General features: G+C 41.8%; 1 protein-coding gene across 1 annotated transcript in view; it reads right to left on the bottom strand.

Annotated features, from left to right (window-relative positions):
- Window positions 1–26,911, bottom strand: part of ENO4 (enolase 4) — a 1,153,105-nt gene that overhangs the window by 870,160 nt on the left and 256,034 nt on the right. Inside the window, exon 3 of the mRNA XM_044055968.1 lies at window positions 12,679–12,869. Coding sequence (XP_043911903.1) covers window positions 12,679–12,869 — 191 coding nt within the window. The remainder of the gene's footprint in view (window positions 1–12,678; window positions 12,870–26,911) is intronic.

Genomic DNA, 26,911 nt, shown 5'->3' with positions numbered 1-26,911 from the left:
TTTGAGACTCTCACCAAAGCATTGGACAAAGAAAAATCTGTGCATACAGCCTACCTAGACTTGGCCAAGGTCTTTGGCACAGTCCCCCACTCAGGCATCATTGAACAACTCACCCAGCTGGAGGTCAACCCATATACTGTCATGTGTATTGCAAACTGGCTCATCAACAGAATGCATACAGTCAAAATAGGAGACTCCACCTCCACCAGCAGACCCGTTACGACTGGTGTTCCACATAGTTCAGTGCTGGGGTCCCTATTGTTTGGAATCTTCTTCTCTGAAGTACAGGCAAAAACAAAAGGTCTGTGGCTGACAAAGTTTGCTAATGACTGCAAACCGAGAGCAGTCACTGAGTCCCCAAATTATGTCAACATTCTACAAGAAGGACTTATGCAAACCAACGATTGGTGCCAAAGTCATGGTCTTAAACTCAATGCAAAAATATCCATTATCTTCACTCTAATTTCTCCAAATCTTTTGGGTTTCTAATACTAAGATGAGAATGGACCTCATTCCTAAGTCAAAGTATGATTACAGTTCATGAAATTTGTATTGTTTCAATCTTTGATGTCAGCCAGAAGTGCTCTTCTCAGCACACGACAATGTGCCCAGTAATGACTCCTTCTGCAGTATGTATGGAGTTACATGTATCGGTAACATATCTAAATACAATTATAGATTCTTTTTTATGAGACCCGTTTGTCCTACTACTACTATTGGAACTGTCTGGGTATCTTTTTTCCACATTGCTCTCATTTCTGCCTGCAAATCCTGGTATTTTATGACTTTGTGTCTCTCTCTATGCAAGACACTGTAGTCACTGGGTGTAGTGATTTTAATGATCAATGCTACTTTTGTCTTCTTTTCATGGACCACTATATCTGGTTTTCTACCATCTATCTTTTGAACTATTGATAATGGGTGAGCCCATGTGATGTAGACTTCATCATTTTCTATGATGCTTTGTGGCTCATGTTTCCAGTGCTTTTCAGCTACTTCAATATTATAATATTTGCACAATCCCCAGGGCAATAATCTTGCCACATAATTATGCCTTTCTGTATACAGTCCTTCTGCCATTAGTATGTCACATCCAGCAACAAGGTGTGCAACTGTTTCCAATTCTGCTTTATGAAACCTACATTGGTCTGTTTCTCCTACATGTTTAATGCACTTTGTAAACCAATGTGTTCGTAGTCCACTATCCTGGGCCACTAATATTAACCTGTGATCTTTTGGTTTGAATTTGCCTTTCCTTAACCGTTCCTGTGTTTGATCCTGATCAATATGAGGTTGTTCAGGAGTTTTTCTGTACTTGCAACTATATTTATGCATTTTCCAAATTTTTTACCTTCTCATCTGATCCTTCACTTTATACTCTTTCTTTAGATTTTTGGCACATTCAGTTGCTGCCTGATTTTTATCTACTTCTGGTTTGCTTTCCATTCCCACTTGACACCGACATGCTTCTGCTAGACTAAACAGGAATGTCATCTGTTTCAAAGCTTTCACTATGTTTGGGTCTTGTGAAGTCAGCAGATATGTATGAAATCCCACGACTGCAGATCTATACATGTAATCAATTTCAAGGAGGCGCATCCCTCCATCGGAATGAGGAATATATAATCTTGGTATGCACTGGTTTTTATAGATGATATGGTGAGCATGAAGCATCATTCTTGTTTTATATCCAACACATTTTGGAGCCAATTAATCACTCCAAAACAGTAAGTCAGGACAGGAACAGCAAACTGGTTTATAGCTTGAATTTTGTTCGTACATGTCAATCCTGATGTTCATTGTGTTTCACTGTTGCAGTCATTACAATTGGGTTATCCTGCTGGCAGGCTACCCACAGTCGGCCTGAATTCCAAAGTCTAGGTTCGGCGTCGGTTGCTGTCACCTCCTCCCTGACGTCAGTGTGCCAGGGGTATAAAAGATGCAGCCGATGCCATTTTCTTCAGTCTTTCTTGCCACGCGGTGCCCGAAGCAAAAGCAGTTCACAAGTGCCGGTCGGCCGACTCCTGAGATTTTCGATTTTGAATTTCAGATCCGAAGTCTTCATTAAAGCTAAGTACCCCATTGGGTAAACTTTTTTCTTGCTCCAGACCTATGTCAGAAAAATTTAATAATTGTATTTCTTATGGGAAGCAAATACCTCATAAGGATTTTCATTCTTACTGTATTCTTTGCCTAGGCCCTGACCACGACGTTGCTAGTTGTCGGTTTTGTGCTAGATTTAACCAATGCACTATTAAGCATCGGTACGATTTTGCATTTAATTATTTTGGCAGAAGATTCAATTATATAATGCCATCAGAAAAGCTGACTACCGGAGTTTATAAAAAGCGCAAAGAAAAAGAAAAGGACAGGCATCCGAGATCCAAAACCGACGATGAGGCTTCCGCTAGGCCTGTCACCGGTTCGCTGGTTCTCAGTGAGGTGCTTTCGCAGCCCCTGACACCCGCTACCTCAGAGCCACAGGCTGCTTCTGATTCCCACGTGGAGCTGACTAGGCCTCTGGATACTCAAGGTTTTGGACACTTGGAAACTATTCCCTCAGATGGATCCGGAGCCGCTGAGCAGGCATCGGCTTCTGAGGGTGTTTTCAGGCCTACACAGTTATATGTAAAACCTACTTCAGCTTCAAAGGCAAAGACTAAAGCAGCTCTAAAGACAAAGAAGGAAGTACAGCATTCTCCTGGACATGCCACCATGCCTAAAAAACAGATGCTTAAAATGGCCGAAGACTTAATTACTTTGATCAGGGGTTCCCATCCCCCTCCTGATAAGAGGCCTAGGCAAGAGATAGAATATGAATCTTCAGATCAGGTTTCCATTTCCTCTGATTCCTCTTCTGAACAGGAATATTCTCTTCCTCCCTATGAGGATTCTGATGCTGAAGAATCTATCCCTTCAGCCTCTCCTCCTGAGGATTACTCTTTTGGGGAGACACTGCATACTATGAGGGAGCATTTCCACTGGGAGAGCCAAGATTACTCAAAATCCAAGAAAAGGCTCAGAGACTTCCTTTTATTACCTCAGCACAGGCCCCTTGCTATCCCTCCTGTTTTAGACATTGTAGATGATGTATTTTCAGAGTCCGGTCTCTCTTCAGACTCTTTACCACCAGTTCCTGTTAAGCCAGACAGATACTACAGGGTTCCTGATTCACATATATTTCTTTATAAAAACCCTGCTGCTGATCCAGAAACTATCTCTCAGGGTCGCAAAGGGGTCAAGACTTCCACTGCAAAAAACCCTATCCCCTCTGATAGGGATTCTAGGGCCCTGGACAAATGGGGGAAAAAGATTTATACTTCTGCTACCTTGGCTGTAAGAGCTTTAAATTGCCAGTTTCATATGTTTAAATATCAGCAATATCTTATGTCATTGCTTAAACAGAAAATATTGACAAATTCAGAATGTGCAGAAAAGAAAGAAATGCAGGATTTATTGCATGCAGCTGAACAAGTGGGAAATTATACTTTGTAATGTGGTTTTGATTCTCTAGAGGCCTCCTGCAGGGCCGTGGTTACAGGTTCTGTCATTAGGAGTCATGCTTGGTTAAAAGAACAGAATGTGCCTGATCATGTTAAAGCAAAACTATTAGATGCTCCATTACAGCATGATACTTTGGTGTTAAAGCAGAAGAGGTGTTAAAGAAAATGGAGGATAAAGCTAAATCTATGCATACAGTCAAGGATTTCTTGCAGGTACAGCCTCCCAGATTTAGCAGGAACTGGCCTACAAAGAATTGGTCCTTTCCAGTGTCAGACAGGCCACAAAGAGGCAGATACAGACACCCCAGAGGCAGATCACAGCCCCAAGGCTCATAGAGGCCTAAACAATGGGGTGCTTCTACCTCCAAAAGCGGAGAAGAAAAATCACAGCCATACAGGAAACAGTCTCAATGACTTTCCTCTGCCAGCACCAAGCACTTATCTTCTGGCAGCCCCTTTGGAGGGAAAACTAGCACTTTTTTTCTCAAAATTGGCACATGATCACCCAGGACAAATGGGTCTTAAATATTGTATCACAAGGCTACAGGTTCCACTTCCACACCCTGCCAAGGCCAAATGGTATGCCAGACCTGCCACACAATCAATGGGCAGAGGCACAAAAAGTTTCAGCCCTCATGGACATGAGAGCCATTCAGCTAGTACCACAGCAAGAACAGGGACTAGGATTCTACTCAAGGCTATTCTTGGTGCCCAGAAAGGACAAAGCCTGGAGACCAATACTGGACCTGTCTATCCTTAACACATTCCTGGATATTCCAAAATTCAAAATGTTAACTCTGCAGCAGCTTCTGCCTATTCTGGGCAAGAAGGCATAGCTTGTGACTTTAGACCTAAAACAGGCATACCTGCATGTCCCAATCAGACAATCATGCAGAAGATACCTCAGATTTATAGCTGGCTAGATGCACTACCAATTCTCTGCACTGCCCTTTGGCTCATCTACTGCACCCAAAATGCCTGGCACCAGTGATTGCATTTTGCACACAGAGGAATACAAATATATCCTTACTTGGACAACTGCCTTATTCAAGCAGAGAACAAGGACATTCTACTACAGCATCTGACATTTGTAAAAAGATTACTAACAGGTCTAGGGTACACAGTAAACAAAAAGAATTCAAAACTCGTACCCTCTAAAGAGATAATAGTCCTGGGTGCAAGCTTAAATACAACTACCAAGATGGCTTATCTCACGCCAGACAAACACAGACAACTGACTACTTATTTCAAAATGGTGGCAACAAAGACCCAGTTATCTGCAAGAAAAATTCTGCAGGCTTTGGGCTTCATGGCGTCCTGCATTCTGCTAATTCCATATGCAAGACTGCATATGAGGAAACTTCAATGGTATCTAAAAAGTGTTTGGACTCAACATTGCCACAGCCTGAAAACAATAATTACCCTCATTCCCTGCCTGCAACAGGAGTTTCGATGGTAGGCAGAAGCCTGTCACCACAACAAGAGATAGCCATTCATCTTACCCACAGCCAGGCAGACATTGACAACAGATGCATCAGATTATGCCTGGGGGGCCTATATGGCAGGAAGATGTATTCAGGGCACATGGTCCGCAAGTCAAATGCATCTACATATCAATCAAAAAAAAAGATGCTAGCTGTTCAGAATGCCCTGACAGCCTTCAAGGATCTGCTTCATCCAGGACAACTACTGATAAGGACGGACAATACTACAGTTATGTGGTACATAAACAAGCAGGGAGGCACACATTCCTACCCCCTCCGCAGGCTAGCCATGAACTTGTGGGACACAGCATTGACTTACCAAGTACATCTGCAAGTGCAATTCCTGCCAGGAAGAACAAATACTCTGGAAGGTGAACTAAGCAGAAACCTAATGGATCCCAACGAGTGGAAATTGGATCCACAAGTCTTCAACATGATAACAAGGAACTGGGGATGCCCGGGCATAGACCTATTTGCCTCCCCTCACAACTACCAACTACAGAGATTCTGCACAAGGACTTATCACAAGCAAGCATGGAAAGTGGATGCTCTATCTTTCAGTTGGAAAGACCAACAGTATATGCCTTTCCTCCTCTGCCTCTCCACCCCAAGGTACTCCTCAAGGTCAGACAAGAAAGACCAAAAATGATACTGATTGCCCCAGACTGGCCCCACCAGCACTGGTACCCAATCCTAAAGAGCTTGTCTCAATGCCCAGCTTGGACATTACCATAAATTCCTCACTTATTGACCCAACAAGACAGTCAGATACTGAACAGCCAACTCAGGACCTTAAACCTGGCAGCATGGCGGATAATGTAGCCAGTCAAGACACACCTCTCTCTAAAGCAGTGATGGATGTTATTTTGGAGGCCAGGAGGCCTAGCACCAGAAAATCTTATGCAGAAAAATGGAAGAAATTCTGCGCTTGGAACCAGGCACAAGGTTTTGACAGGATTGTTCCAAATATTCCTCAGATTTTGCAATACCTAACTGAGATGCTTGATAAAGGCCTTTCCTTTTCATCAATTAAAATTTGTGCCTCGGCCATTTCAGCTCATTACAATACAGATCCACCTATTTTTTCTCATCCTTTACTAAGGCAATACCTCAGAGGGGCCAAAAACATAAGACCTCCATGGAGAGTACCAATACCTGCATGGGACCTCAGCTACGTCCTGGAAAAACTCACGCTGCCTCCGTTTGAACCAGCCTCTGCAGCTGATATAAAATTCTTATCCTGGAAAACAGCTGTGCTCCTAGCAATAACTTCTGCTAGATGAGTCTCAGAGTTACAGGCACTCATGGCTGTGGAACCTTTTATCATTTTCCATCCTGATAGGGTTTCTCTGCGGACAAACCCTACATTTATGTCTAAAGTAGTGTCCAGTGTGGCCCTTAACCAAACAATTCATTTTCCTACCTTTTAATCCAAACCCTCAGAATAAGGGTGAGAGAATTCTGCATTCTTTGGACATTCACAGGCAGCTATGCTTCTACTTGGACAGAACCAAAGCTTTCAGAAAGACTGAGCAACGTCTAGTGGCATATGCTGCAGGATCACAAGGAAAACTATTTCAAAGTGGATAGGTCACTGCATTCATTTCTGCTATTCACAGCATGGCAAATCAGTGCCTAAGGGCATTAGGCCACATTCAACCAGAGCAGCAGCCACTTCAGCAGCCTTCCTCAGAGGAGTACCGACTAAAGACATCTTAGAGGCTGCAACTTGGAGTTCAGTGCATACTTTTACAAAGCACTATCACTTACCTCTCAACTCTAAATCCAGGGCAGTCTTTGCCACTGCAGTTCTGCAGGGCCTGATAGCCTCTCCTAATCCTATTTAGCTCCAGCCTCCCAACCTTAGCTTTGGGTTTCAACCCAATTGTAATGACTGCAACAGTGAAACACGATGAACATAGTACAGTTGTGTACCTACCATAAATGTAGATGTTCGAGTGTATTCACTGTTGCAGTCCAGGTTACCCTCCCACCATCCCCCTTTTCCTTTGCTGGGACTTATTTGTACTTCTCTATTCTATACAACCTATGTGGTGTATTTGCTTTTAGATAAAGGAAAAGTTGTCTTTTGTGCATGCATCCTTATTGGCATAATTTAGCCTACCATTTTAGGGGCACCTGACATCTGGGGCAAGAAAAACTGAAGAAAATGGCGTCGATTGCATCTTTTATACTCCTGGCGCACTGACGTCAGGGAGGAGGCGACAGCAACCGATGCCGAACCTAGACTTTGGAATTCAGGCCAACTGCGGGTAGCCTGCCAGCAGGATAACCCAAGTGTAATGACTGTAACAGTGAATACACTCGAACATCTACATTTATGGTAGGCACACAACTGTACTTTTTCAGGTTAATTTAAGTCTTCTAAAGTATTCCTTACTAAGTTCTATTCAAATTTGTTCATATTTTATTGCTGATCCTTCATCAATTCCCAAATATTTATACACTCTCTCTTGCTCAAATTAATTTATATCACAATCTTGTCCCAAACTGATGTTTTCCTGGTGCTGCAGTTTTCCTGCTTTAAAGGTTGCTTTTGCATATTTATCCAGGCCAAATGACATTTTAATATCATCTGAAAAAGTTTCGACTACCTGCAGCTGTGCTTTCAGTTCCTCATCTGATGAGCTATGCAGTTTTAAATCATCAACAAAGAGATGATGATAAGTCTTTAGACTTTGTTGTTTTTAAGAGCCAAATTATAGCCATGGCCTAAGCTGTTAAGTAGACAGCTTAATGGGTTAAGGGCAAGGCAGAATAGCAGTGGTGACAGAGTCACCCTGGAATATCCCCCTATGAATTTTTATCCCTGGGATAATAATTTGTCCTTTATCATGGCTTAATTGCAAAGTGGTCTGCTTTGTTTCATGGTTACTGTAATGTAGTCAATCAGCTTAGGATGTATCTTATACATTTTTAAGCACCCTTTTATCCATGAATGTGGGATACTATCAAATGCTTGTTTGTCGTCAATCCATGCAAACTTAGATTCTTCCCCTCCTTACAGTTCTCCACTATGACTTTATTTAACAACAAATGATCTTTTGTTCCATATGATTTTCTTTTATTGCCCTTTTGTCTACTGCCATAATTGAGCTTTCTTCTAAATGAATATAAACTTTGTTGGTATCAATTCCTGTGTATAGTTTATACGTCATCAGAAGGCAAGTTATTGGTCTATAATTTTTGGGATAATTTGCAGGTTCACTCTTAAGTAGGAGCATTGTTTTACCTATTGTTAGCCAGGTTGGTGTTTGTTCAGGGTGCACATATAAATAGTTCTTATTCATGGCTAAATCTTTGTGCAAAGGTGTTAGTACTTTTAACCAAAAGTTAGGTACTGCATCTGGGCCTGGGGTTTTCCAATTAGAGTTTTTTCTTAACTTTGTTTTAATCTCTCTGGCAGTTACTTCATCCCATTTCATATCCTGTACCTTTAAACTTCTTATTCTTTCTTTTACTTCTTTTATCCGTTTAGCACCTTTGTTATGTTCCACAGAATCTTCATAGAGACGTCTTCAAAATGCATTTATTTCTTCTTTTTTGGCAGATTTTCAATTCCTTTTACCTTGTCTCCCAATTATTTATAAAACTTTTTTCGGTCATCAGTAAATTGCTTATTTTGTACTGTTCCTTTATATTTATCTGTGTATCTTTTAAATTTTTCCTCCTGTACTGAAAGTTTTAATTTATTTGCGATAGTGCATGCTAGATCCTGGTCTGTTCTAATATTGTGCATTGCTTTTATCACATCTATCTTTCTTAATATTTTTCTTGATCTATTCCCTCTTCTATAGTCTTCTAACAGTGACACTGCTTGTCTTAATTGCTTTATATTTTTCTCTGCTCGATACTTTCATGATGGTATTCAATTTCTCCCCTTTCTTTCCCTCACTACCCTGTATTCTTGTGGTAGAACTTTATCAGTTATTAGTATAGCTGCACAGTAATATGTCCTATTTACTTCTGTTATATCGCATGGAAGTCTATGGACAGTCCTAATTACTATGTTCATTTGTCTTATCAGACTGCTGACTTTTGGGGTTTTATTGACCTTCTGCATTCTATTTCTTTTATTGATCTTAATGTATCTACATCTATTAAATCAAGCAACTCTTCTCTTAGCTCTTTTTTCTTCCAAACTGAGGGCACGTCCCTTGTTTTCCAATTCTTGCGGTATTCTATAGAAAATTCTATAAAATCTTCCTGTGGCACCTTCTCTTCAATTTCATCCTGTGCTATCCATTTCTCTGTCATTTGGGAACTCACTGGCCTATCACTCCTCAACATTGACTGCATCAGAGTTTCCACAGTTTCTTGTTCCTTCCCTTTTTGGTTAGCTTCAAGTGAATGTTTATACTGGTTTCCTGTGGAAGGATCCAAATATCTTGATATGGCACCTGACCAATTGCTTCCTGTTCTACTGGTTTCCCCTTAGTTTGGGTATCCATTGCTCTATCTTGTTGTGGTGCTTTCTGCATTAGATTTTCTACACTGAATCTTTCACATTGCATGTTCTCCATAACCTCAATTTCTATTTTTTGACTTCTCCATTACTAATCTCCTTTTCTAATTTTCCTCTTTGTCTTCTTATTTTTTGTATTGTAAAAGTTTCCATTTCCGGATTATTTTCCCTGTAATTCTCTTCAAATATCTTTTTGTATTGGCTAGTTTTGCTTTCTTCTTTGCATAAATAGCACACCATTCTTTCCCATGTCCATATTTCTTCTTCTATCTTCTCCTTTGGCAAAGGTCATGTCCCTGCAGATTACCATATTAACAACAATACCCTAAGCTCTAAATCAGTTGTGAGGGATTTGGGCACACAGGTTGACAGCTTTGATCACCATGTCTCCATGGTGGTAAGAAAGGTCTTCTACATTGCTCACCTCATAAGCAAGGGCATAGCTTCCAGAACAAAAGAAATTATAACCCCCCTGTACTCTTCCCTCATCAGGTCAATAATAGAGTACAATGCTCTCTTTGGTATGTACCTAAACAGGCACCTGCAGCAACTGGGGAGGCCTCAAAGGTTTCTCACAAAAAAAAATCAGGGTCTTCAGCACATGTCTTACATGGACAGACTGAAATCACTGTCACTATACTCTGTATCGTATAGACTACAGGGGCAACCTGTGCCTTGCATACAGAGCGACCTCTGATCCTGCCTTAATGAAAATGCTGCACGTTCGTAATTCAAATAATACACAATTCACTCACTCTAGGGACCTTATCCTAGCATGTGATATCAACAGGACTTGCTGGAGAGACAGATATGTCTCCCAAAGGTTACTTCTCCTCTGAATAAACTTCCAATACAGGTTAAATAGAGCCCCTCTTAACCCTTTTTAAGTGTAACTTGGACAACTGGATGGGAAACTGCAAATTCACCCCAAAGGTGTCACCAGTATCCCTCTTGGATAGGGGCAGCTGGTGCTGATTTACATCTGCTTATAACATGCACCATATCTCTAGACCCTTAAGTGAACAAGGGTTGAACTTGGCTAGGCTTGTAAGGGCCCCAGGGCCATTAGCCTAGTAACATCCTATATACTTATGAACCTATTTTGTCACTATTCACAATTTTTTGTAATTGTGTTCATTATAGCTTTTTTGAAATTATACTATATTGCCTTGTACCAAGTGCTTTATTCCCAAGCTGGGACTGAAGAAAAGGTCCATTAGGATCAGCACCGCACCCCAAAACACATTCAAATAAGTAAATAAATCCATCCTCCCTCCATTCACAACCCCCTTTTCCCATTTTTGCACAAGGGGTCGGGGTGTGAGGGAGGCACAGTGGCACAGCAGATAGAGGTATCACCTCACAGCAAGAGGTTCACCAGTTTGATTCTCGGCTGGGGTGTCTTCTGTGTGGAGTCTGCATGTACCCTCTGTGTTTGCAAGGATATTCTCCACATGCACCTGTTTCCTCCCACATTCTAAAGATATACACTAGATGGCTTGGACACTCTAAACTGGTCACAGGTGTGAGTGTGTGTGCGAGTCTGTGGTGTAGAAGAACTACCATGGCAGGGTTAGCCACCTAGCAGTGTAAACCTTGGCTCTATATGATTGTCACTGTTGAAGTAAATAAATACATTAAATATCTGACAGCTGCAGCTATTTTAGAGTTAATCTATTAATTAATTATCAGCCAAGCAAGTTTGCTGATCACAAGAAATTATTTTTATGCATGACCCTAGATGGAACACTAAAATACAATATACAGTAAAAATAACAACATACTCAATAGGTTTTCACAATTATTGTGCATGTTTGCATATAATCATTCTTAGAGAAAAACAGTATACAAGACAATGTTGTGCAGTTCTGGTTATGCTGTAGACATTATTATAATTTAACATAGTAAATCATTTTAATGTTGCAAATCAATGTACTTTGAGATACTACAGTTCTTCCCAAACACATAAATGTTGTCAAATAAGCTCTGAAATGAATGGATCTTCTGAATGCAGCCCTGACTGCAGACCAGGTGAACAGGGTTTGATAAGCAGTTCTGGCAATGGAGGAACCAGGAAGGGAGAGGGAGGAGTGAAGAGGTGTGTCCAGCTTATCTCTGTCAGGGGGTGGAAAGAGTTGTCTGCATTCACAGTCATACAGACGTAGTGGGATTTCCTTGGTAAAGACTGGGGAAACCACCACTGATGCACAGAGGGAGATAAGCATGGCTACTTGGAGGGAAACCCCATTTTAGAAGTGAATAGACGACCTCTGCAGATACCGCTCAACCTCTTAGAGCAAAAAATCTGGACTAAGCCTAAAATGATGGGGGACAAATAGGGGCAGATGTTAAATATTGCTCTTACGAACTTAGAAAGTTGATAGAATAATAGGTTTAGCATTATCATGAATTTTCTGAAGGATGTGGAGTCTTAAACTCTAATGTTTGTCATTATTTAATGGCTTCAATCCTCAGCTATTTGCCAGAAAAGTACAGATTTTAGGAGGAACACACCAAAACTATAAGGCAAAAATCTGGACATGCTGCAAAAATCTGTACAGTTGAGAGGTACTGTTCAGCCTAGTGCATGCCCCTTCTCAGTACTTTGTCGAGTATATCTGAGGGTTAGGGCTTTAACCAGAAAAACCTTGAACCATCCCTGATAACCATCTAAATGATGGTCCTTCTCAGATAACCCTCTTCCCAGTGATAGGGAATGAAGAGCTGATTGGCTTGGAAGGAGATAGTGATGACATAGTAAGGGCCAAAACAAAAAAAAAAGTATTGGTACATAAAATAGAAAATTATACTAATGTTCAGGCGTGTATATAGTCTTCTCAACCCACACTATATCTACTGCAGAAATATTTTATGTTTCCAAAGCAACCAAATATAAATTATTTCCATTTATTGCAAGAGAACTACATCAGAAGATAAAAAGAAGAGAGGCTACTAATGCTTGACATGCCAGGAACTGTGAAATATCATAGAAAGAAAACTAATGGTAAAGTGTAATTTGCTTCAGTTTTTGTAAGTACAAGAATGAGTGCTTAAGATAATGGATAAATAGTGAAGATATACTTTGGCATCTTTAGTACCTAGACACAAAGTTGTTGGTATGTTTAGTTCCTCTTTTTCCTGAGCTGCTGTCAGTTGTAAGGGCCTAGAGTAGTGCCAATCAGATTAACAGTGTCAAATATTGTACCTTAGTAGTTTATCAACTACAGGTTGATCTGTAGGGTGAAGTCCTTTTAACATTGGGCACAGAATCTCATTAATCCACTCTAATGCAATGTTAACAGATTCTCTTCTTTCTTTAGCCTTTGACTGCCTGACATCTGGCAAAGCGTTCTCAGTAAGTTCAGAGGGACATGGTACTCCAGCAAAAGAGATACTCTGTAATAGAGTTCATGAATGTCAGTGAATAATTAAAAAAAACATTCTACTTGATATGTTTAATAATCAGTTTATGATTCAGCATAGACAATTAACTCTACCAAAATGAAAAATAAGTCACTAAAATATTAACTTGTGTACACTGTCTTTATTTTACCTTAAGGTTACCAGTTTTTGCAACATTTTTTATGTCATGGAGTCAACATCATATACTAAGAGCACTTAAATGCAATATGACAGTATATACTTCTCACAAACTGTTGCTGATATGATGATTTAATGGTCTCCATTTACAGAACAGTGCAGATTGCTATCTATAAGTAAGGAAGAAGGAAAAAAAGTATATGAATTGAAAATAAGGGGCATTTATTCTTTTTCTGCATGTTGATGCCATATGATCAAATAATGACAAAGTACTCTAATGCCATACATAAATACTGGCTTACTGTACCTGCATTAAAAGTATCACCCTTTAAATGTTATATGTTTTGCATGCAAAAGAAAAAAAAAGAAGACAGCTATGTACTTGCCACAAAGTACAATTGTGCAGGTAACTTATCATAATGTTGGATGTTTGAATAGATCACTGTTGTAGTATTCTTAACAGGTGGTACTTTCCCAGCAAAGGTCATGCTCATCTTTCCAGTCTTCTAAAGCTCAGTATCCTTTCCCCCGAAGCTATATGTCTGCCTTAGACATGTATCAGCTTACTGATAATAAGAGGTACTTACATCTGCACCATTGCCAGAGCTTTCTTGCCTTGGAAAAAGAATAAGTAAGACACTAGAATAACTTTGTAATGACAGATCAGGACCCTGATATGAAAATATTAAAGGTAGGGTAAATTTTAAGAACAGAGGAAGTATTAAGGTGGGGGGAAAAGATGTTAGTGGCTACCCACTGTGGCCACTGGCGAAAACCTCAAATGGAAACCCCAAGAGGGACTGGAGGGAGGGTACAGGTTCCGCAATAGTGTTCTGTTCAGACATCTTACCTACACAACTGTAGTATGTTCTTCATTTGGTCACTGTTGTAGTATTTTTAACATCTGGGATGACTCCCACAAATTAATCAGATTGGGTGGAAGAGGGGGATACTCACTACGAATTAAAGATGTCATGAAGGACAGCCATATCAGTTCTTGCTCTAGACTGAAAATCTAATTTGTAATATTTAGTGAAGGTGCAGTCTGAGAACCAAGTGGCTGATTTGAGAAAGGTTTCAAAATCTATCTTTTGCATGAAAACTCCCTGAAGTAGCTACTGCTCTGGTAGAGTGGGCTTTAACCACTCCTGGCAAAGGTTTGCCATAATATGAATAACAGTAGATAATTACACTGAGATCCATTTGTAATATTTTGCTTAAACACTGTTAAGCTTGCTTTTTTTGAGCAAAAGACACAAACAATTGGTCAGATTTTCTAAGGTATTTTGCATTTTCTAAGTAAAGCTTATGCTGACTATGAACATCTGAAGAGTCAAGAAAAAGAAGTTATGTACCTGCTATAACGTTCCATGTTAGTTGTCTTCTTCTCGCCTTCTTTCTTGCTGGTTGGGTTCGGAACTGATCCTCAGCTCCGACTCAGCCATCTTCAAAAGCTCGAGAGCTGCTTACTGGCTTGAGGCCCCCCTATATCCCATGATGCCTGGCGCTAGATACCCAGATTTCTTTTGGCAAGTCTAACTGCAGACATAATAATAAATGAATCTTATCCTAGAATGCATAAATCCTACTGGAGAGACTACTAGTCAGAAGGGAATAGCCAGAGAAGACTCAGCCAGCGAAAATTCAAGAAGAACTCTTCTCGATCCACTAAGATAGGGGGATGGAGGGTGGGATGCAAGAAAGAAGGTGAGAAGAAGACAACTAACATGGAACGTTATGGTAGGTACATAACTTCTTTATGTTAAGTTGTCTATCTCGCCTTCATTCTTGCTGGTTGGGACAGCGTCCCTAGCACCTAAAATCCTGGGTGGCTTACCGGAAAAGACTCTTCAGAACAGTGGAACCAAAATCAGCTCTGCTTCTGGAAACCAAATCCAACTTGTAATGCGAAATTAAAGTATGTGGGTTGACCCATGTAGCCACAGCACAAATAGATTCCATGGGCAACTTAGCCTGAAAGGCCACCGAAGTAGCTAAAGCTCTGGTGGAGTGATCTTTTGGTTTAACTGGCAATTTTTTATTCCTCAGTTTATATATGAATGTGATGATAGAAGTCAACTACCTGGATAAGGTTACCTTGGAGACCGGAAGACCTTGTTTACCTACTGCATAACACAGGAAAAGTTGATCTGATTTTCTAATGTCCTTGGTTCTATGTAAATAAAAGCGTAGCTGCCTGTGAACATCTAACTGATGCAACATATATTCTGCCCTGTTGGAGTGGTTAGGGAAAAACACAGGAAGGTCTATGGACTGATTCAAGTTACTCTCTGAAGAGACCTTAGGAAGGAAGGATGGGTTAGTCCTAAGAACAACAATGTCATTGTGGAACACGAGGTATGGGGGATGGCTAGAAAGAGCCTGTAGTTCCGAAACTCTTCTGGCTGAAGTAATAGCTACCAGAAAAAGGGTTTTCCAAGATAAGAACTTCAATGAACAAGAAGCTGCAGGTTCGAAAGGGGGCAAAATTAGAGAAGCTAAAATCAAATTTAGATCCCACGGTGGTGGAGGATCTCTCACTGGGGGCCTGAGCAGAGTGGTTCCTTTGAGAAAAGCTTTACACAGCTTATGAGACATGATATTGTTTTCCAACAGGCCAATGTGAAAATTTGAAATTGCAGCTAACTGAACTCTAATTGTAGCGGAAGTGGACCCAGCATGGAAGAGTTCCACAAGAAATACCAAAATGTAGTGTACAGGGGCTGAAAAGGGGTCTATACTTTTAGCCTCTGCCCAGGAAGAAAAACGTTTCCACTTACTAGCGTAAGTTTTTCTAGTTGTAGACTTGTGTGATGACAAAATGATTTAGCACACAGAGGGGGAGATATCTGGAAGCCTGGCTAAAGTTGGAAGTGGAGCAACCAAGCCATGAGCTGGAGAGAGCATAGGGATTGGTGCAGCCCGCCCGATTGATGAATCAGGAGGTCTGGAACTAGGTCCAAAGTCCAAGGCTGCTCGAGAAGATAGTGATGCAGGAACGAGAACCATATTTGTTGAGGCCAGTAAGGAGCAATGAGGATCATTTTGCAACCCAATACGGTAGCTTTCTGAATTAGCTTCGGGATTAGGGGAAAAGGAGGGAATGCATAAAGAAGTCCCTGAGGCCAATCGTGGACTAGAGCGTCTCTGGGGGAATGTCCGGGAAGTGGAAGGAGAGAAAAGAAATTGCTGCACTTGCTGTTGAAGGGAGTTGCAAAAAGGTTGCAGCAAGGTTGGCCCCATTTGTGGAAGATTTGGTCCGCTACTACCTGGTTCAGAGACCACTCGTGAGGCATGAGAATTGCTCTGCTCAGTCTGTCTGCTATGATGTTGGACCTCCCAGGGATGCGCGTTGCAATCTGAAACCGTTGGGAAGAGATCGCCCACTGCCAGAGTCTGAGTGCTTCTCGACATAGGGGGTAGGACCTGGTTCCGCCCTGCTTGTTGATGTACCACACTACAGACATATTGTCCGTTTGAATTGCAATGGTCCCGGTAGGAAGACTATGCTAAAACTAACTAGTTTTATGACAGAAAAAACACAATATAAAAGTTTTATATGACCTGAGCCAGTAAACCAACCTCGCAGCAGAAGCAGCAAACGAGATCTGGGCACCAGGCATCATGGGATATAGGGGGGGCCTCGAGCCAGTAAGCAGCTCTCGAGCTTTTGAAGATGGCCGAGTCGGAGCAGAGGATCGGCTCCGAACCCAACCAGCAAGAATGAGGGCGAGATAGACAACTTAACATTCATTTCTCCCCTTGATTTCAGAATTTTGTAAGAAAGCAGATAGCTGAATAGACTGATTAGGAGTGAATTCAGATTGCATTTTGGGCATGAGTGAAGGACTGGTTTGAAGGCTTACTCTATCCTTATAAAAAAGCAAATAGGGTGGAATAAACAAAAAGGCCTGTAACTCGGAAATTCTTCCAGCTGAGGTTAAGGCTGCTAACATGGCAGTTTTCCAGGTCAAACACTTTAAAGTGGAATTAGCAGCTGGCTCAAAAGAAGGAAGAGTTAGCATTTCTACTACATTGTTTGAGTCTCAAAGAGGTACATGGTGGTTAACTCCTTTGAGAAGCTAATAATCTGATTAGAGTTAGATAAAGGAGGATCCAGTGACAAGCAACCATAAATAACCGAAAGATGTACCTTGATAGAACTATGTAATATGCCAGATCTAAGAAACTCATAGGGATAATGAAGGACCACAGGTGCCACTGTTGTACTGGGTCCTACCCTCTATTTTGACACCAGATAGGTAAAACTTTTCCACCTAGACATATAGGACTTATAAGACTTTCTGATGTTAGGCTTTTTAGCCTCTCTAAAAATCTGCAGCACTTTCAGAGAGAACTGGCTCATGAAAGGAACTGAAATCCTATTATTCATACAGTGATAGTAAGGGTCTGTAGAGTGTAATATATCAATGAACCCTTGCCTGAATAAGTTGATCCACCAAGACAGGAAGTGGCTCATCATAATACATGGTCAACTGTATTTGGAGAGAGAGAGAGAGAGAGAGACAATGTTGTCTTTCCCAAAACGGGGTCAGCAGCAGTATGCTCAGATTGTTTATTCTTATCCTTTGAAGCACTTTGGAAATCAGTGGAAAAGATAGAAAAGCATACAAAAACCTTAATTTACAGGTTATTGAGACAGTAACTGTTACCATTACTTGTTTGTCAGGGGTTATCTGTTTTGTACTGATGGAAATAAGTCTAGTTGAGGAATTCTGAACTGATGGATGAGCAGAAAGAAGACCTCTGTGTTTAACATCCATTCATGATGGTTTGTTCTGGACCTGCTCAGAGAAGCTGCTACTGTGCTTAGGTGAGATGGAATACAGACTGTTTACAAAAAGAAATTATGTTGACTGGCCACTTCCTAATCTGTCACAGCTAATCTGCAGAGTGGGTAAGACCTTGTCCCTTGTTGTTTATGTACCACGTGACTGTGGCGTTTTTTGTTACTACTTTTAGAATGCCTGGAGTCCACGGGTGGTGAACAGCTCTGAGACCATTGATCAGGGCCTAATCTCCTTAATACTGATGTGACTTTTCTTGTAGAAAGGAATCCATGGACCTTAAACCTTGGTTTCTTGGGACCAAGCTCCCAAGTCTGAGATACTCTCACAATACTGGCAAAGAATCTATACAGGAGACTCCCAGACTGGAGTTTACCTGTTTGGCCCATGACAGTAAATCCTGAACTAGACAAGGAATTAAGGAAATTTGTTGATTGGGAGAATTCTGGTGCTGCATTCAGACTGACCTGAGATGCCACTGGATTTTCCTCATATGTAGCTTGGGCAAGAATTATCATTATTAGAAGACTAAAAAGGGAACAGAGCATTAAAAATTCTTGCAAGACAGATGTGATAAAAGTGACATACAGCATCAAAACAGATGAGGAATTATCATAAATTATCTGAAATAATAAACTAAAATATCAGCACAATCAGAAAAACACTTAGAAGATATACAGACAAATATAACATTTCAGAACAAGCAATGTTTTGAAGACACAACAATATCTTATTCAGATTGGGAAACAAAGCTAAAAAGAAGAAATGAGTGCAGTTTGAAGAAGTATTTATGAAGTTCTGGCTGAACATAACAAAGATGCTAAATAGATGGAAGAGCTAAAAGAAGCAGTAAGAAGCCATATTATAGAGGATATGAACTAGAATGAAGTAATAGAGAAATTGAAACAAAATTAAGATAGGCTCAGAAATGGAAAACTTTGGATTCAGATGCAGTACCTAGCTTCTGGCTAAAGATATTAATACCTTTGCATAAAGATTTATATCTGAGTAAAAATTATTTATATGCACATCCCAAAAAGAAACCAACCTAGTTAACTCCTTAAAAGTGAAGCAGCAAGTCACCCTAAGAACTATACACCAATAAGTTGCCTTTTGACAATATGTAAATTATATATTGAAACTGATGTGGATAAGAATGTATAGTTACTTAGAAAAAAAAATCAGTCATGGCAAGAGAACAAAAACATAACAAAAGAAATTGAATGGAATAAAAAATCTTTTGTTATTTAACAAACAAAGCCATAATACAGAACTGTAAAAATGGGGTGGAACTTAAGTATGGCATGGATAGATTATAAAAAGGTATTTTACAGCATCGTAAATTCATGACTTATAGAAACAGATCTAGAACATACAACCTATACTGATCAGTTCCATAGTAGAGATTATGAAACCATGGCAAATTACTTTATAACTCAGTCATGATAAAGGGCAGTTTAATATCTCGGGGTAAAATTCTAAAGGTGTATATTCCAAGTTAATTCTTTGTTACCATTACTGTTTTGTCTTGCCCTTAACTCATTAAGCTTTTTAATTAATAGACTAGGGTATAGTTACAGCTTACCTTCCAGAAATCAACCTTGTTCAAAGACATCATTAAATACTTTTTGTGAAAGACTTAAAATTGTATAGCTCTTCAGACAAGCACTTGAACACACAACTACAAACAGTTAAAACTTTCTCATACAATATAAGAATGTAATTTGGTTTAAATAAATGTGGAAAAGCAAGGTTTATATTTGGAAAGCTGCAACAGCAAGAAAAAGATCAACTTGGGACAGGAATGTGAGAAAAAGGAATTTGGACAGGAGTGTGCATATACATTTTTCAGAATAGATGAAAGGTGTGTAATAAAACATGAACACATTTAAACATAACTTAGTAAGGAGTACCTAAGAAGACTAAAGCTAATACGGAAAACTGTGTTTACCTCTGGAAATTCAAGCTATAAATCAACTTACTCTTGTTGATCTTATTTGCAGTTTAGGTGTGACTGACTGGCCCCAGAAACCATTTATTTATTTATTTATTTATTTATTTATTTATCATTTGTTGACCGGGAAAGTCCGACTAGGTTCCACAGAGCCTGTTTTCAGCGGAGGCCCGGGGAGAAATGCTCCAGATGCATGTCTTTGGAATGTGGGAGGAAACCGGAGTACCCGGAGGAAACCCACGCGAACACAGGGAGAACATGCAAACTCCACACAGAAGGCACCCCAGCCGAGAATCGAACTGGAGAACCTCTTGCTGTGAGGTGACCATTGGATCAGATGGACAAGAAAAATAGTTCATGATTATCAAATGATATCTAAAAACCAGTGCATGGCAATATTATATATCCCTCAGTCTGGAGGAGGTTTGGGCATCTTCAAAAATTGCTATATGTATAGGTCTGCAAGTCATGGGATTGCAAACCTATTTGTTGACATAATCCAATCCAAACATACTACAAGCTCTAAACCATGAAAAAAAACAAGTCTAGGATGAAATCTTTGCTTAGTTTAGCAGAAGCATTTTGGAAAGGAGTAGGAATGGAAATCAAACCGAAGTAGATAAGAATCAGGAATCAGACAACCACATAACGTGCTAAACAAACAAACAAAAAAAAAAAAAAAGAAAGAATTAAAGAAAAAAAAAAGGAAGAATATTTGAAGAGCAGGACCAGAAAAACAGGAAAGAAATCGGAAAATCCCACAATCATGATGGCAAGTTTACAGAACTTAAGAAATAAACATATATATTTTTTCAAGATTTGATACATGAATGGCTAGGGAGAGGTGAGTCTAAACCAAAAAAATGAAAGGCTTATAATGGCTGCTCAAAAGAGTGGGCTATATACATACTGGTTTACAAAGTCTATAAAGAGTGGGAAATATAGACAAATGCAGGTTCTGTAATGCAGAGCCAGAAACACTTGCATATCTTATTGCTGGTTGCAATATGAGCATACTTGATAGTCTGTATACTGAAAGGATTAACAATCTGGCCAGACAATTGCAATGGGAATTGTGCAAACACTACAGTATTTGAGTAGCTGAGAATGACTGTAAACATGAACTACAAAACAGTACTGAAAATGAAGTTTTGATCACAAAGGATCATCCAATACCAACAGTTTAGAAAGAAGAAGCAAGAAAAACAGATATAGTAATCAAAGGAAAAGGACAAAAGTATCATTACTAATTGAAATAGCTACACCTACAAACTAAGGGACACAAAATCATAAAATATCAGAATTTGCAAGCAGAAACTAGAGCAATATGGGCTAAAGACACCTAAACATTTCCAACAGTATTATAAGCACTCCCATGTTAACTGCAATAGGAGGTAATTCTGGGTATGTTGCAAGTGTTGAAAAGAGCACTTCTAGCAAACATCAAAGACTGAAGCAAAACTGATTTCTTGAACTCTAATCATAGTCTGACTCAGGAATGATGTATATTCCTGCCACTATATTAGAAACCCAAAACACTGGTAGAAATTAAAACAGAGTGTCTGACATGAGAATAGAAGATGCCATGAACATGTGGCTTTTTGACATTCTCTGGCTGAGACAAACTTCTACTTTGCTAGATCTAGAAAGTAAGTTTTGTAAGGTACTGACTTATCCTGTTGAAGAAAGGCTGACTACAAAGTCACATCTATTAGGCAACCTAAGAAGGCAACTCTAGAGGAAGAGATTAGAGATTTCTTTAGATTGAAAGTAAATCCTAGACTCTGAAGAAGGCTCACAGAGAACTCTAAATCCTTTAGTACCACTGAAAATAAGAAGTTATGTACCTACCATAACGTTCCATGTTAGTTGTCTTCTCTCGCCTTCTTTCTTGCTTGATGGGTTCGGAGCCGATCCCTCGGCTCCGACTCGGCACTTGCTAAGCTCGAGAGTTTCTTCTACCAGCTCGAGGCAGCCCCATATCCCATGATGCAAGGCGGTAAGTACCCAGATCTCGTTTGTAAACAAAGGGCAATAGCACCAAGCATACAATACTTCCCAAAGGAAGAAGAAACTTACAGATGTAAAAAGGACCAGGTCTGAATGGTCTTTAGCATAATAGTTTCTTATACAAGGTCTGTCCAGGCCAGGGGGAAGGAGGGAGGTGCAAGAAAGAAGGAGAGAAGACAACTAACATGGAACGTTATGGTAGGTACATAACTTCTTAATGTTAAGTTGTCAATCTCGCCTTCATTCTTGCTTGATGGGACCGCGTCCCTAGCACCTCTATCCTGGGTGGCTCAATGGAACAAACTCTTGAGGACTGTAGAGCCAAAACTGGCTCTGTCCCTGGAGGCCAAGTCCAATTTGTAATGGGAAACAAAAGTGTGAGGAATGGCCCAAGTGGCCGCTGCACAAATAGTGTCCAAAGGCAGTCTAGCTTGAAAAGCTGTAGAAGTAGCTAAACTCCTAGTTGAATGTGCTTTAGGTTTTGAGCACAGCTGTTTTCCCCTGATCGTATAAATTTCAGTGATGACCGAAGAAAGCCATCTGGACAAAGTCACTTTAGAAACAGGAAGGCCTTTTTATTATCCGCATAGGAAACAAAAAGTTGATCAGATTTTCTAAATTTTTTGTTCTGTCCAAATAATATCTAAGCTGACGGTGGACGTCAAGATAATGTAGCTTTTGTTCAGCTCTATCTGAATAGTTAGGAAAAATACAGGAGATCAATGGATTGATTCAGATTGTTTTTGAAGCGACCTTAGGTAAAAAGGATGGATTAGTTCTCAAAGATACTCTGTCTTTGTGAAAAATCAAATAGGGGGTCGAACCGAAGAGCATGAAGTTCAGACACCCTCCTGGCAGATGTAATAGCCACTAGGAATAAAGTTTTCCAAGAAAGATATTTCAGGGAACAAGAAACAGCTGGCTCGAAGGGGAAGAATCAAGGATGTCAGCACTAAATTTAGATCCCACTGAGGAGGAGGATTCCTGATTGGAGGCTTTAGTAGGAAAATTCCTTTCAAGAAGGCCCTGCAGAGCCTATGGGACATAATATTATGATCTGCTATCCCGACATGAAAATTAGAAATAGCAGCCAACTGAACTCTGACTGTGGAAGAAGAGGAGCCTGCATGAAAAATCTCTGCTAAGAAGTCCAGAACTGCCTGAACAGGGGCAGTAAAGGATCAATATTTTGGGCCTTAGCCCAATAAGAGAAACGTTTCCATTTGCTTGTGTAAATCCTCCTGGTAGAGGATTTTAGTGAAGCTACTATGATGTCTCTAACTGGGTTAGAGATCAAAGGAAGCCTGGCTAAGGAAGGAAGTGGAGCAACCATGCTGTGAGGCTGAGAGAAGGGATTGACCGGTGCAGCTGACCAGATTGGTGAATCAGTAGATCTGGCACTGGGTCCAGATGCCACGGCTGCACCAAAAGGTGATGATGGAGGAACGGGAACCAAACTTGTCGAGGCCAGTAAGGGGCAATGAGAATCAATTTGGCTCTCAAAAATGGTAGCTTTCTGGATCACCTGAGGGATCAGAGGAAATGGAGGGAAGGCATAAAGAAGTCCCTGGGGCCAATCCTGGGTCAGAGCGTCTCTGGGGGGATGGCCTGATAGAGGGAAGAGGCTGAAGAAGTCTGGACATTTGCTGTTTTGGGGAGTAGCAAAAGATCGCAACATGGACGACCCCATTCCAGAAAAATCTCTTCCGCTATGGATTGCTTGAGAGACCACTCGTGAGGCATGAGAATAGCTCTGCTCAATCTGTCCGCTATAATGTTGGTTTTCCCAGGGATATGCGTTGCTACCAGAAACCGATGAGAGGAGATCGCCCATTGCCATAGTCTGAGCGCTTCTCGACACAAGGGGTAGGACTTGGTTCCGCCCTGTTTGTTGATATACCAAACTACAGACATGTTGTCTGTGTGGACTGCAATTGTCCCTACGGGAAGAAAGTCGTTGAGGGCTTGCAACGTTAAAAGCACTGCTCTCATCTCCAGGACATTTATGTGCAGATGGTACTCGAACGGTTGCCACGTCCCATGAACCATCCTGCCCTGATAATGACCCCCACCCGATCAGGAGGCATCCATGGTGACAGTGGCTATCGGGGACGGAGGTACAAAGCACCTGCCTTGGTGAACCTGAGACGATGTGATCCACCAAGCAAGATGTTCTTTGCATGTTTGTGTCACCAGAATCTGGTGACGCATTGGGAGTTGCTGGTATGACCACTGTGTGAACAGCATCCACTGAAGGAGGCGCATGTAGAATCGAGCCAGGGGAAGAAGAGTAATGGCCGCAGCCATGAGACCTAATACCTTTAGAACCATTCTGGCCTGTACTTTCTTGCTGGCCAGAATGATCCTGACATGAGTCTGAATGTCTGAAACTCTTTGTTCTGTAAGGGTAGCTGACATCCAAACAGTGTTTAAGTTTGCGCCTATGAAGGTAATAGACTGGCAGGGCGATAAGGATGACTTTTCGAAGTTGATTGAGATGCCTAAATGAGAACAAAGGTCTGTTGTGTAATCCCTGGCTTGTATAAGCTGATGCCTGGTGGTGGCTGACAGGAGCCAGTTGTCGAGATACGGAAACACCTGGAATCCTTGACGTCTCAGGTGAGCCGTGACCACTGCCATGCATTTGGTGAACACTCTGGGGCTGTAGTGAGACCAAAGGGCAGGGCTCTGAACTGGAAGTGACTGGACCCCAGCCGAAAGCGGAGAAATCTCCTGGAGCGTCTGTGAATTTTGATGTGATAGTACGCATCCTGAAGATCTATTGAGCACATCCAGTTGTCCTTCTGTAAGAAGGGCAGAATTGACTGAAGAGTGACCATTCGAATCTTGTCTTCCTGACAGACTTGTTGAGTCTGCTGAGATCCAATATTGGTCTCCAGTCCCCGTCTTTTGGGGACCAAAAGAACCTTGAGTAGATTCCGGCTCTGAATGGTCTATTGTAACTGGCTGAATGGCTCTTTTGCAGTAGTTTTGCGATTTCTAACTCTGCAATCTCCCTTAGACCGGGTGGTACATCTGGAAGGGAACTTGAGGGAAGGGACTTTCCTCGAAAGGAATTATGTAACCCTTGGATATGATCGACTGTACCCATCTGTCTTGAGTGAGGGAATGCCAGGCTTTTGGGTACAGTGATAATCTTCCCCCGACTGCCTCCAAGGAGGGACAGCCGGGCAACACCTCAGGGATGCTGAAAGGGCTTATCAGAGAGAGGCTCCCTGTTTCCCTGGTTCTTCGGACCCCTCTGCCTCTAGAGCGTCTGTTGTTGTTACCCCTCTGCCTCTAGGGGTAAACTGACCACGTGAATCGGCGTGACTCCTTGGGATTTACGGAACCACATCTTCCCACCCTTCTGTCCTTTGGGATAAGGCCTAGAAGGGGTGGAAAAACGGACTCCAACAGCAGAAAGAGTCTTGCCGTCCTGCTCACACCTGGTCAAGGTTTCCTTCACCTGAGGGCCAAACAAAGCTGACCCATCAAAGGGAGAATTTGTGAAGGACGCCTTAAAGGGATCCGCAAAATCACATAGCCGCATCCAGGCTTGGCGTCTAAGAGCCACACCTGTGCCTGCGGCTCTACTCGCTCCATCCTCAGCATAAGATATTAGCCGCATGGAGGAGTTAGCAATGGAATTGAGGGTTCCTAGCTGCGAAGCAATCTTTTCTTGAGCCCCTGCAGCTGTAGGATCCTGAACTACTTCTCCCAGCTCCTTCAGGATATCTCTCTGGAGTCTGGTGAAGTGACAAAGATAATTCAGACGCATAGCAAAGGTCGCTGAGGAAAACATCTGCTTGCCGTACCTATCCATGGTCCTAGAGTCCTTATTAGGAGGATGGACGGGCACGGAAGGATCTGCAAGTTCCTTTTTGGTGGCCACAGCCACCACCATGGCATCAGCGGGGACACCTTTGGTAAGGAATTGTTTGTCACTCGGGGCAGTGATAAATTTTGAAGGCCTCCTAGGGACTGGCTCTACAGAGTCAGGAGCTGCCCACGCCTTCGTGCAATAACTTGCATAAGGGGTCGAAGGCGGAGACACCCAGGAGGTGGAGGGCCGAGATCCAAACGCCTCTAGGTATACTGACTCATCCTCAGAGGGATTGTTGGTGGGCCAGTTTCCCCTCTGTTTCAGAAGTTCTAGGATGTCTGAGAAGGAGACATCCTCAGAGGGGATCTAGGGATCCCTCTGACTCATCAAAGTCAGTATCCGAAGTGACAGACTCGGGGAGTCTACATGCTTCCTCTTACAAGTCCTCTTCCTAGGAGGATCTCCGAAACATCAGGAGAATCCTCGGAAGAGGGGAAATTCCCAATGGGGAAACCTGAGGCGGAGGATCTCTGGGTCCTGTAGCAAGAGAAGTGGCAGAGATGTCAACAGGTACTATAGAGGGAGGAGCTACGGGAACAGACTGCTGACTGATACCAGTGGCCAGTACACTCTTCATTACCTCGAATGCTCCCTCCCAGGCAGGTCCGAGAGAACCCGCTCCAAGAGCTAGGAACTCCGGGACCACCGAAGGGAAGTCTCCGAGGCAGATGTCGGAGCCGAGCTCACCAAGGCCGAGGCTCCAAGGGGAAGAGCGGGCTCGGACAAGGGTCCGATGCCACTCACCCCCTCGGAGGAGACCATGGAAGCCCGACCACGAATCCCTCTAAGGAAGAGAAGATAAGAGTAGAGGCTGAAGGAACAGAAGGGGTATCCGTCCTCCAGCCGTAGCAGTAACCATGCCGAAGACTCCAACTCCAAACTCTGGGGTAGAGTTGAAGGAGGAACTGTAACGGGTGTGGACCAACAGTCGCCTGCTGAGACGGACTGTGTAGCATTTGGGCCAGTACCTGTGACTTGAGTAATCTACTGACCACTCTCTAGGTCATGATCTGACAACCTGGATGACCTTGAAGATCGGCTCCGATGGCTCCGTTCCGATAGAAGAGGCGGCCGAGCCGAAAGTATCGGCTCCAAGGAAGGAGACCTCGACCTCTTCCTGGAATGAGCCATTGGAGCCGATACTACAGATCCTGTCGGCGCCGACTTCGGAGCCGACAGAAGCTCGATGTATCGGCTCCAGCCGGAGCCGATACAGCCACCAAAGTAACGGTGTCGGAGC

Source organism: Protopterus annectens, chromosome 14.part0 (genome assembly GCF_019279795.1).
Source record: "Protopterus annectens isolate FY-2018-M chromosome 14.part0, PAN1.0, whole genome shotgun sequence".
NCBI lineage: Eukaryota > Metazoa > Chordata > Ceratodontiformes > Protopteridae > Protopterus > Protopterus annectens.
Note: the sequence above shows the minus strand (reverse complement) of the source record. Positions and strands in the feature narration are given on the sequence as shown.